This window comes from Oryctolagus cuniculus, chromosome 7, assembly GCF_051225735.1.
Source record: "Oryctolagus cuniculus isolate XC-2025 breed Fujian yellow rabbit chromosome 7, ASM5122573v1, whole genome shotgun sequence".
Classification (NCBI taxonomy): domain Eukaryota; kingdom Metazoa; phylum Chordata; class Mammalia; order Lagomorpha; family Leporidae; genus Oryctolagus; species Oryctolagus cuniculus.
This window is the reverse complement of record NC_142873.1, coordinates 82,738,441-82,751,052: the sequence shown is the minus strand read 5'-3', so window position 1 is coordinate 82,751,052 and position 12,612 is coordinate 82,738,441. Positions and strand designations below refer to the sequence as shown.

Below are 12,612 nucleotides of genomic sequence, written 5' to 3'. Positions count from 1 at the left end.
CTCACAATACACAAATCCTCTCACTGCCAACCAGATATGTGTGGACGTTAACACTGGTTCTCAAAAGGTTTTGCTACTTTCATCACTTTATTAAAATAAAAAAACACTAAATATCTAAAAGAAAAATAATAGAAAACAGGAACCTCATCAGCCTTATCAGTTCCAACTATTTATGATATATTCCACATTACAAATAACAATAACAAAAACCTTAGTTTTGAAAAATGTTTTATTCCAGAATTACATAATTTCAAATATCTTCCAAAATACAGTTTCCTAGATTGCTACAAAAGAAAGCAAATTCAATAAGAAATTTAAATCATTAAATATGTTTCACTAGTATATACATACAGAATGCCAAGCAATAATATTTAGCCTTGGAATGCGTACCACGTCCTTTTTCCTCCTTAAAGGCTCAGCCCAGCCCTTTTGTATGGGCAATGTACAATAGGTAAAGTTCTGTTTATGTAAGAGTTTGACATTAGCAGCCTCAACTTATAGCTGTGGTAGTTTGTCCACTGGGGTGTCGAATTTGAAGTCTGTAGGAAACAAATCTGGGGCTCGAGGATAGATTAATCTGTAGGACTGCCTGATTGTAACATCAGCAACACCAGCGATATCTCCAATCTCTGAAAGACAAAAATCAAATTATTAAGCATATCTTCTATCCTATCTCCTTTCTTCTACCAAAGTGAAAAACAAAACCCAAAATACTGATTGTTAAAAAAAACTGGGACAGAATCCGGCACCCCAACCGGGACTAGAACCCGGTTGCCCCTCTTCCAGGCCAGCTCTCTGCTGTGGCCCGGGAGTGCAGTGGAGGATGGCCCAAGTCCTTGGGCCCTGCACCCCATGAGAGACCAGGAGAAGTACCTGGCTCCTGCCATCGGATCAGCGCGGTGCGCCGGCCGCGGCGGCCATTGGAGGGTGAACCAACAGCAAAGGAAGACCTTTCTCTCTGTCTCTCTCTCTCTCACTGTCCACTCTGCCTGTCAAACAAACCAAACCAAACCAAACCAAACCAAACCAAAAACAAAACAAAACCACACACACAAAAAACCAAACTGATACTGAAAATATATAATCAAAGAGAAAGCAGGGGCTAAAGTGACAGCAGCAGCAATGGGCAGCAGTGCATTTGCCTCTTAAAGCGTTGCCACCAGTTTTACATGAGCAGAGCACTGAGTGCTAATTATTATACTGGGCAATGTATTTAGAACTGACTGCTCTTTTTCTTTATAAATCTTTCTGGCCTGCGCCGCGGCTCACTAAGCTAATCCTCCGCCTTGCGACGCCGGCACACCGGGTTCTAGTCCCAGTCGGGGTGCCCGATTCTGTCCCGGTTGCCCCTCTTCCAGGCCAGCTCTCTGCTGTGGCCAGGGAGTGCAGTGGAGGATGGCCCAAGTCCTTGGGCCCTGCACCCCATGGGAGACCAGGAGAAGCACCTGGCTCCTGCCATTGGATCAGCGCGGTGCGCCGGCCGCGGCACGCTGGCCGCAGTGGCCATTGGAGGGTGAACCAACGGCAAAGGAAGACCTTTCTCTCTGTCTCTCTCTCTCACTGTCCACTCTGCCTGTCCAAAAAAAAAAAAAAAATCTTTCTGAGGGTTGCTGAAGTAATCTGTGAATACATTTTCAGGAAGAAATTCACTTGAAATTTTCTGTCTGAAAGCTCCCCTGGCAACCTCTTCCCTAGCTAACTTTTATGTTAAGAGATTTTTCTTAGAAATGAAATGGAACAATATAAATATTGCTCTATACCCCTTTTTCCTTGCCTAATACATCACAGATCGAACACACATTAAAACATATATAGATGTTTTTCACTATTACAAACATATACAAGCATATACTGGTATTGAGCTCACATATTTCTAGTCTATTGTAGAATCCCTAGGAATCGATTCACTTTTATCCTAAAAAAAAAAATCATTTTTTTTTTTTTTACCTTTTATGGCCATAGACTATTTTTTACCTTTTAAAGTCATATCAAAGTAGAAGTTGGGGGCTGGCACTGTGCCGTAGTAGGTTAAGCCTCCGTCTGTGATGCCGGCTACCCCTTTCCTAATTCAGCTCTCTGCTAATAGCTTGGGAAGGCAGTGGAAGATGGCCCAAGTCCTTGGACCCCTGCACCCACGTGGGAGACCCAGAAGAAGCTCCTGGCTCCTGGCTTTGGATCGGCCCAGCTCCAGCCATTTTGGCCATTGGGGAGTAAACCAGTGGATGAAAGACTTCTCTGTCACTCCCTCTAACTCTGCCTCTCAAATAAATAAATCTTAAAATAAAAAAAGAACAATCTGCCAAGATCCAACTTCTCAATTTTAATAAAAGGCTCAAAATGTCATTATAAAAATACGAATGGATATCAAATGAATAGGTAGTAGTGCCTTCAATAACTGAGGAGGTTACTCTCTCTAATCACACTCTTGTGTCATTTATTATTTTTCTCAATATACAGCATAAGTTAGGTGGAACGGTATTCTGAAGTTATTGAAGCCAATAATCTAAAATTGACTGCTCCTTTTCTTCATAAATCTTCTGGAGGATCAGAGGACTAATTCATGAATAATGTCTATAAATAAATTCACTTAATACCTCTGTTTGAAAGATTCCCGGCCGGCACCGCGGCTCAGTAGGCTAATCCTCCGCCTAGCGGCGCCGGCACACGGGTTCTAGTCCCAGTCGGGGCGCCGGATTCTGTCCCGGTTACCCCTCTGCCAGGCCAGCTCTGCTGTGGCCCGGGAGTGCAGTGGAGGATGGCCCAGGTGCTTGGGCCCTGCACCCCATGGGAGACCAGGATAAGCACCTGGCTCCTGCCTTCGGACAGGCGCGGTGTGCTGGCTACAGCACGCCGGCCGCGGCGGCCATTGGAGGGTGAACCAACGGCAAAGAAAGACCTTGCTCTCTGTCTCTCTCTCTCTCACTGTCCACTCTGAAATCCTTACACTATTAAATTTAAAAGTGGTCCAGAAAGTTGAACCACTTCTACCTACTTACTTTAGAATTTTCATTAAGAAACTGTGAACTATACAAAAAGAGAAAAAGAGAAGCCTTCATGGGATGTTAAGTGTTGATAGTCAACAGGTAGTTATGTAGTGTATCAATCTGTACGGTACTAAGCCAAGTAGTGAGCAATAAAGCATGCCTCTGTGATCATCAAGATTTAAAAAGTTAAGCTTAGGGGAAAGATTCAAAATGATCAGGAATACTTAGAGGAAAAAATTAAAAGCAAGATTTATAAATGAAAATTCAAATAATAAAAGCAAATTTATAAACAGGGTTATACTTCTAAACATCTTTGTTTATGAGCCCCTTAAAAACAAAATGTTTTTAAGTTTTGATGTTGAAGAACCACATCTTGTATTAAATATTAAATGTGAGTTCTACAGGTGGGCACCCGGCTTCTTGGGACACCCACATCCCATACTGCAGCACCTGGATTAGACTTCAGCTCTGCTCCGATTCCAACCTGCTGTTAAAGACACCCTGGGAGGTAGCAGGTGATGGCTCAAGTACTTGATCCCTGCCATCCGCAGATAGACCCAGATGGAATTTCAAGCTTCCGGCAGCAGCCAGGCCCAATCCATCAGCTATGGGCATCTGAGGAGTGAACCGGTGGATAGATGATCTATCTATGTCTGTCTCTGTCTCTCAAATATATTTTAAAAAAATGTTCTGGACATTTACTTGCTTCACACTTAAAATGATAAAACAATCCCACACGAAGTGTTCACAACTTCAAAACCACTCTTCCTGATCAAGAATCCTACCTTTTTGGGTCCTCTTCTCAGCTGATGCCTGTGAGGCCATGTATATAGCTGCCGCCGCCACAGAAATAGGGCTCCTCCCTGGAACCAAGTCCAATTCCACAGCTTTACGAGCTATATGTGTAGCTGCCATCTGCACTTGTTTAGGAAGACAAAGGTTCGAACAGAATCTGGACATGAAGTCCCCAGTTGTAATCAAATCCACACTGGTTTCTAAAGCTTTCAAAATGAGCTTAAAACATCGACCAATTTCTTTCTTAGAAATTCGTGATACGGCACATATTTCTAAAAGAAAAAAAAATTAAGTAAGTAAACCAAGGTAGTCATGTTGTTCATTTAACAATTATTTCTAATTATGAAAATATATTCTAGTTGCAAAAATTCCATCATGCCTTAAAGATCAAACCCTAATCCCTATTTAATAATTCCATAGAGCTAATTTAAAATTGTTGCATTAACTTAAATGATCATTATACTTTAAAGATAAATTCAGATCTTAAATCTTTCCAAACGTTAATTTCTCTGCAGTTTCAACTTATCAAAAGCCTGCTTTGTTTTTTGACAATACCAACCTGCTATATGTATTTGTATATCAATCTGCTAGAAGGAGTACATCAAGGAGATCAAAGAAAATACCCAGCTGAAGACTGCTTCTTAAGCTGCACAATGTCACGTGGACATGTGATCCTGGTTCTCACAGGCCAGAGTTAAATGATAAAATGCTTACTCTTATTAGTGTACACACACTTGATTTTAGCAAAAGCCGAGAAGCAAGCCCTACTAGTCTAAACATTCAATCACCAAACGCTTTCAGAATCAATCTAGCAAATGCCCGTTTTATTGATAACAAAAAAGATGATGATAAAGGCCATCACCTCTTCACTCTGGCCCAAGAAAACATGTAAAATACTAAATGTTCACTGGATGAATGAAGGGTAAGTATGGCAGTCAGCTAAGCTGGACTTTGGCAGTGAAAGTCAGCGTAAGTACCCTGCTAATAATGAACAGGCCGCCGTGTATTCATGTGTAATTCATGCAAGAAGAATGGAAAGCACCAGCTCTCTCAAAGCTCCCAACTGAAGGGTGAAAATGCAAACATTCTAAATACCTCAAACACACACACACTTCACTGACACTTTCTAGGGTTTATCTCTCTCATTTATAAAGACCTGCGCTAGGAACAGAAGCTGTTTTCATATATCTGGTGTACAGAATTACTACGAAAGGCCTACTTTGCCTGAAAGCCCACATCGAAACATCTCCTAGAGGTGACCGTGTGGCACGGCTTGTAATCAGCCACTCGAGACACCGACAGACACCCCTATCCGAGTGCCTGGGATTGAGTCCCCATTCTACTTCCGATACAGCTTGCTACTAATACGCCTGGGCGGCAGCAGATAAAAAAAATCTTTTTTTTTTTAAAAGATCTTATGAGAAAGAAAGCAGTGGACTAAAACATGGATTAAATCAACTCTGTGAGTACATGAAGAAACAGCTAGAAGAGAACATAGTCAATAAGATCACTATATGAATGTGTGAATGAACAAAGTAAGCAGATAAATGACTCTCAGTGGATTACTGTTTATTAACAATGAAAACACAACTTGGCTTCTAAGACAAAGTTGCTGGACACTGTGGTATGTTAACTTTATGCAACTAAAAACCTACCTTTAAATGTCCTAGGAACCCCTTCTTGTCTACAGGCAATGTAGAGGCAAGCAGAAGCTATGGCATCATTAGCTCTTCCCTTCAGGCTCTTCTGTTCATACACTTGCTTGAATAAATTATTTGTTCGATCCTTGAAAGGAGAGAAACTAAGTTTAATTAACTCTAGGTTACTTAATTAGTTGTAATATCAAAATTTCACGTGTTCATTAAATTATGCTAAGTCAGTGCCAGAATGGCTAAAGGACATAGGCAAGAACTTACAACTATATTTCGAGGGAGGTTGATTCTGTCTGCCATGGTAGTGATTTCCTTGAATGCATTCATCATTGCCCGATCAGAACTACTCATCGCTCTCCGATTTTGGTACTTAGAATTGCCAAACTCATCAAAACTTGCAGCTCCTGTGCCCTATAAAATAAGGTTTTACAATCTTGCCAAAACTTAAATGAATGGACAATTCCTATGAAAATATATAATCTGACTTCATATGCCCAAGAAATCTGTACTGTTCAGCTTGTCTATCCCTTAAATAGAAAAAGTACCAGGTTATGAAGCTTTAAAGAAGCAGGTTATGAAGTTTTAAAAAGGTTTTCTGACAAATATTTAAGGAATATCTGATTCTAAACAACTATTCAAGAGCATAGGAAATGGAAAATTAAAGTCCAGTTTTACTCAAAAATGATACAAAATATTATATATTAGGCTCTCTTTCTCTCTGTCTCCTGATTTCTCTATCTCTTGATTTCTCTCTGTATCTCTCTCTTATACTCTCCTTCTCTCTCTTTTTCCTTTTTCGCCCCCTCCCTCCAGTCTGTCGGGTTTCCCCCAATACACTCTTTCCCTTAGAAAAAATTTATGTATTAAAAAATACAATTGAACTGCATATTAAGAGATAGTCTACCATGACTATAGAGAGACTGTTCCACAAATATAAAGAAATCTAAATATAAATCTTATTAATTAATAGGTCTAAAGAGAAAAAAAATCATACAATCATCTCCAAAAGTGCTGAAAATGTATGTGAACAAAGCTCAAAATTCATTTTTGATAAAAATGTATACAATACTATAGATGGGTACTTGCTCATATTTGAAAATCACTCCCCTAGGCTCAAAGCAGCCATATGATTAATGGAAAAAAAATCAGAAAAAGACAAAGGTAACCACTATAACTGCCATTTGATTATACTATAAGAAAACTAATATTTTCAAGAGAAAAATCAGACGTACAAAATGGGAAAAAAGGTGAAAAGCTACTTACAGATGGTATCTTTGCAATCCTACAGTACTAAAAAAAAAATAACTAAAAAACAGCTTTTGCTATTAGAGAATTCACCTAGGTGACATGGTTAAGATCAATAAACAGAAATTAACAGCCCTTGCATATACAGTCAATTAGTTAGAAGACAATGAATGAAAATATTCCAATTATAAAAGCAACAGCAACAACAAAAACATACAGGAATAAACTTAAGAGTTTGTGAAGAAAACTTTGAAACATACTTGATGGACGGATAAAAGACCTAAGGAAATGGAAAGCCACACCATGTTTCTGGAGAAGAGGACATCAATAAGAAGTAAATTTTCCCTATGTCAACTTGCAAATAAATCTAAGCAAAATCCCAGTAAACCTATTTAACAACAAAATGGCTTTCTTTTTAAAAATGGGACAAAGTTAGCCTAACCTGTAAACAAAAAAGTCTAGTGAAGAAAATGCTGAAAAGATTTTGTCAAGGAGGGAAGGTTGATGTTACTGGTGAAACACCGTGGAGAAATGACATTTTACTAACTGGACAAGGATGGAAAAGAAAGTCCATCAGTATTCTCAAAGGTACAGTAACAGTATAAAATATGTGTAGTCTTTTATAAGTTTTTATTTCTTTTTGCCAGAGAAGTATAAATAGTGATTATCTGTTTTTGACAGAGAAAGAGGATTGTAGTGGGAACTGAGAGTTTGGGGGTCAAAAGTGAGGAAAATTAACTGTATTCTTTTTAAACTTCTGTTTTTGTGTCATGTATTTCCTATGGAAAAACTGAGCATTAAAGAAGTCACAGTGTTAATTAGTTGGAATTTTACATCTGGGGCTGACGCTGTGGCGTAGCAGGTAAGGCTGCCGCCTGCAGTGCCAGCATCCCATATGGGCACTGGTTTGAGTCTCGGCTGCTCCACTTCCCATCTAGCTCTCTGCTATGACCTAGGAAAGCAGTGGAACATGGCCCAAGTCCTTGGGCTCCTGTACCTGGCGTGGGAGACCCAGAGGAGGCTTTGGATAGGCACAGCTCCGGCCTTTGTGGCCAACTGGGGAGTGAATCAGTGGATGGAAGACCTCTTTCTCTCCCTCTCCTTCTCTCTGTAACTCTTTCAAATAAATAAATAAAAATCTTTTAAAAAATAAAATATCCGTAGTAGTATATTTCTTCTCCAGGCTATAAGACTAAAGCAAATGAAGATATAGCCAACTTATATAGCCAAGTTATTTCTGAATATAATACTGTAAACATTTATATCAATTCATACCATGTTTCTTAAAATTTGATACACAATTCATCAGAGCATAAACAAATCTGCTTTTCCCCATGATACCTTCTTTCTTATTTTGTTTTACTTGACAGGTAGAGTTATAGACCGTGAGGGAGAGACAGAAAGAAAGGTCTTCCCTCCGTTGGTTCACTCCTCAAATGGCCGCTATGGCTGGCACTGCGCCAATCTGAAGCCAGGAGCCAGGTGCTTCCTCCTGGTCTCCCATGCGGGTGCAGGGCCCAAGCACTTGTGCCATCCTCCACTGCCCTCCCGGGCCACAGCAGAGAGCTGGACTGGAAGAGGAGCAACCAGGACTAGAACCTGGCACCCATATGGAATGCCGGCACCCAGGTGGAGGATTAACCAAGTGAGCCACGGTGCCGGCCCCTCCCATGATACCTCCTTAAACATAGACTATGTAGTAGAATGGAGTAAGTCCTAAAATACACACTTCCTTGATTAGTGCTTTGGAATATTGCCACAGTGACTTCTGATTCAGGTAACACAGCAAGAAAAGAGCCAAGCTGCCAGGAAAACAATGATGGTGCCTTACGTAAGAATACCAGCTCCCATTTACTGTGCACATATTACACATAAAATGCTGTGATACGCTCCCAAGGCCCCTCAACATCTCTATAAAGTTCTGCTATTCTCACTTTACAGATGAGCACTGTGAAGCTTAGGCAAGGCAAGTTCACCATCAGAAGCTCTACTGAGCTCCCATTTATCTTAGGTGGTGGGGATGGGAAACAGAGGGCATTTCGATACTCAAGACATATCAGTATAACTCATAAAGACCACATTTTTGTTAAACATGTGCCTGATGTAAAAAAAAAAAAAACTAAAAGGGGGCTAAGATATAAAGACTGCATTTAGATCTGCTGGTCTACTCTCCTCAAGACAGAAGAAAATCCACACAAATCAGCCCTCATTCACAACAATATTACTGACAAATGTTATTCACAGGTCAGGATTTCCCACTGGGGTAGTCACAGATAATTTTGCAAAGATTTCAAACTCCTAAGTCTTTAGTCACCCTACACCTGGTATTTCCTACTGAAAGACTTATTACCTTGCCAATCATGGTAGACAAATCTCCATCACTCAGAAGAGGATTCTGAGAATCTCCAACTCGAGATGGATCTTTTGTTGCTTTGTCATTGCTGAAAGTTCTCCATTCAGATCCCACATCAATAACCCGGTCACCTAAGAATATAAGCACACATCTGTTTGGTAAAGATGACATGATTTAACAACAGTGCCAAGCCCACGTCAGCCCATTTATTCCCAAGAAATCTAAAAAAGGACATATAGGCCTCCCCTTAAATATGGCATCTCAAACAACAGTCCTGAGGTATCCTTTTAACTGTTGTGCCAGTTCATGAATAACCCTTTTTAAACATTTCTCTATACTCCAACTCTTGGAAGAAACAATCGGTCAAAAACAGCAAAATAATTCTATCTGTATATGATACAAAGATAAAACAATATATAATGATTCAGAACAAAAATTTTGCATAAAATTTGCCACAGCCATGGGACAAAACCAGACAACTGTTCAGAATGGTTTTAATGCACAACTTAATATAAAGAACTTCTGAGTTTTTTATGGGAAGTGCTTTGTAGAAAATAAGCCTGAACTTAAGTTTCAAAGTCACCATTTGACAAAAAATATTTTTGTACTAATTATATATATGCATATATAATAAATTTTAAACCTAGAATTAGTAAGAAGAAACACAGGTAGGCAAACTTTTCTTTTTAAGCAAAGCAGCAACAGCTAAATATGCCATGTCAAAAAAGTCAGACAGGGGCCTGTGCCGTGGCACAGTAGGTTAATTCTCCACTTGCATCCCATATGGGCGCCAGTTCTAGTCTCGGCTGCCCCTCCTCCAATCTAGCTCTCTGCTATGGCCTGGGAAAGCAGCAGAAGATGGCTCAAGTGCTTGGGCCCCTGCACCCACATGGGAGATCAGGAAGAAGCACCTGGCTCCTGTCTTGGGATCGGCGCAGCTCCAGCCGTTGAGGCCATTTGGGGAGTAAACCAACGGAAGGAAGACCATTCTCTCTTTCTTTCCTTTTCACTGTCTTTAACTCCACCTCTCAAATAAATAAACAAAAATCTCAAAAAAAAAAAAAGTCAGATAATATGGGACAAGGATGTGTAGCAGGTAAAGCCACTACTTATGATGCCCACATCCCATACTGAAGTAACAGTTCCAAGTCCTGGCTGCTCCATGTCTGATTCAGCTCTCTGCTAATGTACCCAGGAAGACACAGGTGATGGCCTGAGTACCTGAGCCTCTGCCACCCAGGTAGAAGACCTGGATAAGTTCCTGGCTCCTAACTTAGGCCTGGCCTATTCTTGGCTGTTGTGCCCATCTTGGGGGTAGACCAGCAGATAGAGATTCTCTCTCTGCCACTCAAGCCTTTCATATAAAAATTAAAGCAAGAGCGAGAGAGAGGAAGAGAGAAAGAGAGAGACATAAGCAAATCTGATTGGTTACTAGTTTATGGTAATGTTCAGTATTTGCCAATATTTTCTTTCAGAGTAGATAAGAATTAACACTGAACACACATACACCAGCCATTGGGCCCTTAGAAATGTTCTCACTTAATCCTCATGGCCTTATAAAAGCAGGTGCCAACTTTTATTATCACTTTACAAGTAAGATTAAGTGGCTTAAGATACAAAACCAGAGTCAGTGCTACTGCTTTGTAAAACATGAGTTTTTTGAATAAAGTGTGGTCAAGGTTGAAAGCAGGAGCCAGGCCATTTTTATCTTCACGTGTATACACAACAAGCACAAAGGAGAAAGGAAAGCTAGAAAGAACTTCTGTACCAAAAGTCTAAAACCCTGGTCAAGAGTGTGGGTTCACCGATGTAAGGGCAATCTGGCTGCGACATCTGTCATCCCATGGATCATCAGGGTTGATCTGAATGATCTGGCTGGCCAAAACGGTGCCTCCTTTGTCCCTTACCACTCCACGAAGCTGCACACCCAGTTGAAGGGGATGACCTTCCTTGCTAGAGGATCTGCACTCCCCTGCTAGATCTCCAAACAAGATCTCAAGAGCGTGGACTCTGCCATAACTTCATACTTTAAAGACTGTAAAGATTAAATAAGCTAAAACACATATACAGTTTATGTAAAAAGCACCTAAAAATTAGTTCTAAATGTTCAATACTAGTTATTAACAGCTAAGAAAATTAAAAGAAGATAGTACATTCTGAAACTCTCTCCCTCTGTGGGTGATAAAGCTTTTTTCTTTTTTTAAGATTTATTGGTTTATTTGAAAGGCATAGTTACAGAGAGGCAGAAGCAGAGAAAGGTCTTCCATCCACTGGTTCACTCCCCAAATGGCCACAACATTCAGAGCTTGGTCAATCTGAAGCCAGGAGCTGGGAGCTTCTTCTGGGTCTCCCACATGGGTACAGGGGCCCAAGGATTTGGGCCACCTTCTACCAGAGAGCTAATTCGGAAGTGGAGCAGCCGGGACTCGAACTGGCACTCATATGGGAGGCCAGCACTGCAGGCAGCAGCTTTATCTGCTACGTCACAGCGTCAGCCCTGATAAAGTTTTAAAACATTAATCTCCACCTGTAAGTACTGGTTCAGCAGGACAGCAAAGGAGGGAAGGAACAGAAAAGAGCATTGCAACTTTTTTTTTTTCTCAAAGACCCATTTATTTTACTTCAATGTCAGAAATACAAGCAGAGTGGGAGGGAGGGAGGAAGGGAGGGAGGGAGACAGAGACAGAGAGAGAGAGAAATGAATGAATGAATGAATGAACCTTCCATCCACTGGTTCACTCCCCTGATGGCCAGGCTGGATCAAAGCCAGAAGCTTCTTCTGGGTCTCCCACAGGGGTGCAGGGGTCCAAACAGTTGGGCCATGTTCTGCTGCTTTTCCCAGGCCACCAGCAGGGAGCTGGGTGGAAAGGGGAGCAGTTGGGACTAAAACCAGTGACCACACAGGATGCCAGTGCTGCAAGTGGCAGCTTTACCTGCCACACCACAATGCTGGCCCTGACCATGCTAACTCTTATAGCATGTTAAACAAAATGCTCGTAAACAGAGTTAATGTTCATAATCTAATCCTAGTGGTATGTTTAAGAAAACAGGTAAATGCCCAACAGAATGATTCATTCTGAAAGATGTTGTACAATTACTTTCTCTTTGAATTGCTGAATTAATTATCTAGAAAAAATCAGAGCACGACCTGGGGTATTATGTCCACATCACAATGGAACTGAGATTAGAGGCAGGGTATCCATCTGCCATTGCAGTATGCAGTAAGAACAGCCAGGAAAAGCAGGAGAGATTTCAACTCTAAGGCAGTTTCAGCATATCAGAACAACTGGTGGCCCAAGGAGGAAGAAGTTAAAATGGTGGCAATGTCAAGAGTTTCTCTGCTTCCTTGACATAATAAAAAAATCACTACCTTGGGGAAACAACTCTAATTATATGTTACACTTTACACTTACCTAACAGTATCATAAAGTGAGTCATTGTTCATTTAAGTCTTACTGTAATGTCCACGAATCAGCAAACCCATGTCTCAGAGATCACACTAAAGAAACTAATTTTTCATAAGCTCCTTTTACTATATTTAAATCATAAACACAATAACAAATTAAGACAAAATTTAGTCCTT

General features: G+C 40.6%; 1 protein-coding gene across 2 annotated transcripts in view; it reads right to left on the bottom strand.

Moving 5' to 3' along the window:
- Positions 1 to 211: 211 nt before the first annotated feature.
- Positions 212 to 12,612, bottom strand: part of GTF2B (general transcription factor IIB) — a 34,188-nt gene continuing 21,787 nt past the window's right edge. For both annotated transcript variants that reach the window (XM_002715876.6, XM_089337098.1), the window contains 5 exons: positions 9,027 to 9,160; positions 5,696 to 5,842; positions 5,435 to 5,564; positions 3,770 to 4,051; positions 212 to 629 (listed from right to left, as the gene is read on the bottom strand). In XM_002715876.6, the coding sequence (XP_002715922.1) occupies positions 496 to 629; positions 3,770 to 4,051; positions 5,435 to 5,564; positions 5,696 to 5,842; positions 9,027 to 9,160 (827 nt within the window). In that variant the 3' untranslated portion in view covers positions 212 to 495. The remainder of the gene's footprint in view (positions 630 to 3,769; positions 4,052 to 5,434; positions 5,565 to 5,695; positions 5,843 to 9,026; positions 9,161 to 12,612) is intronic.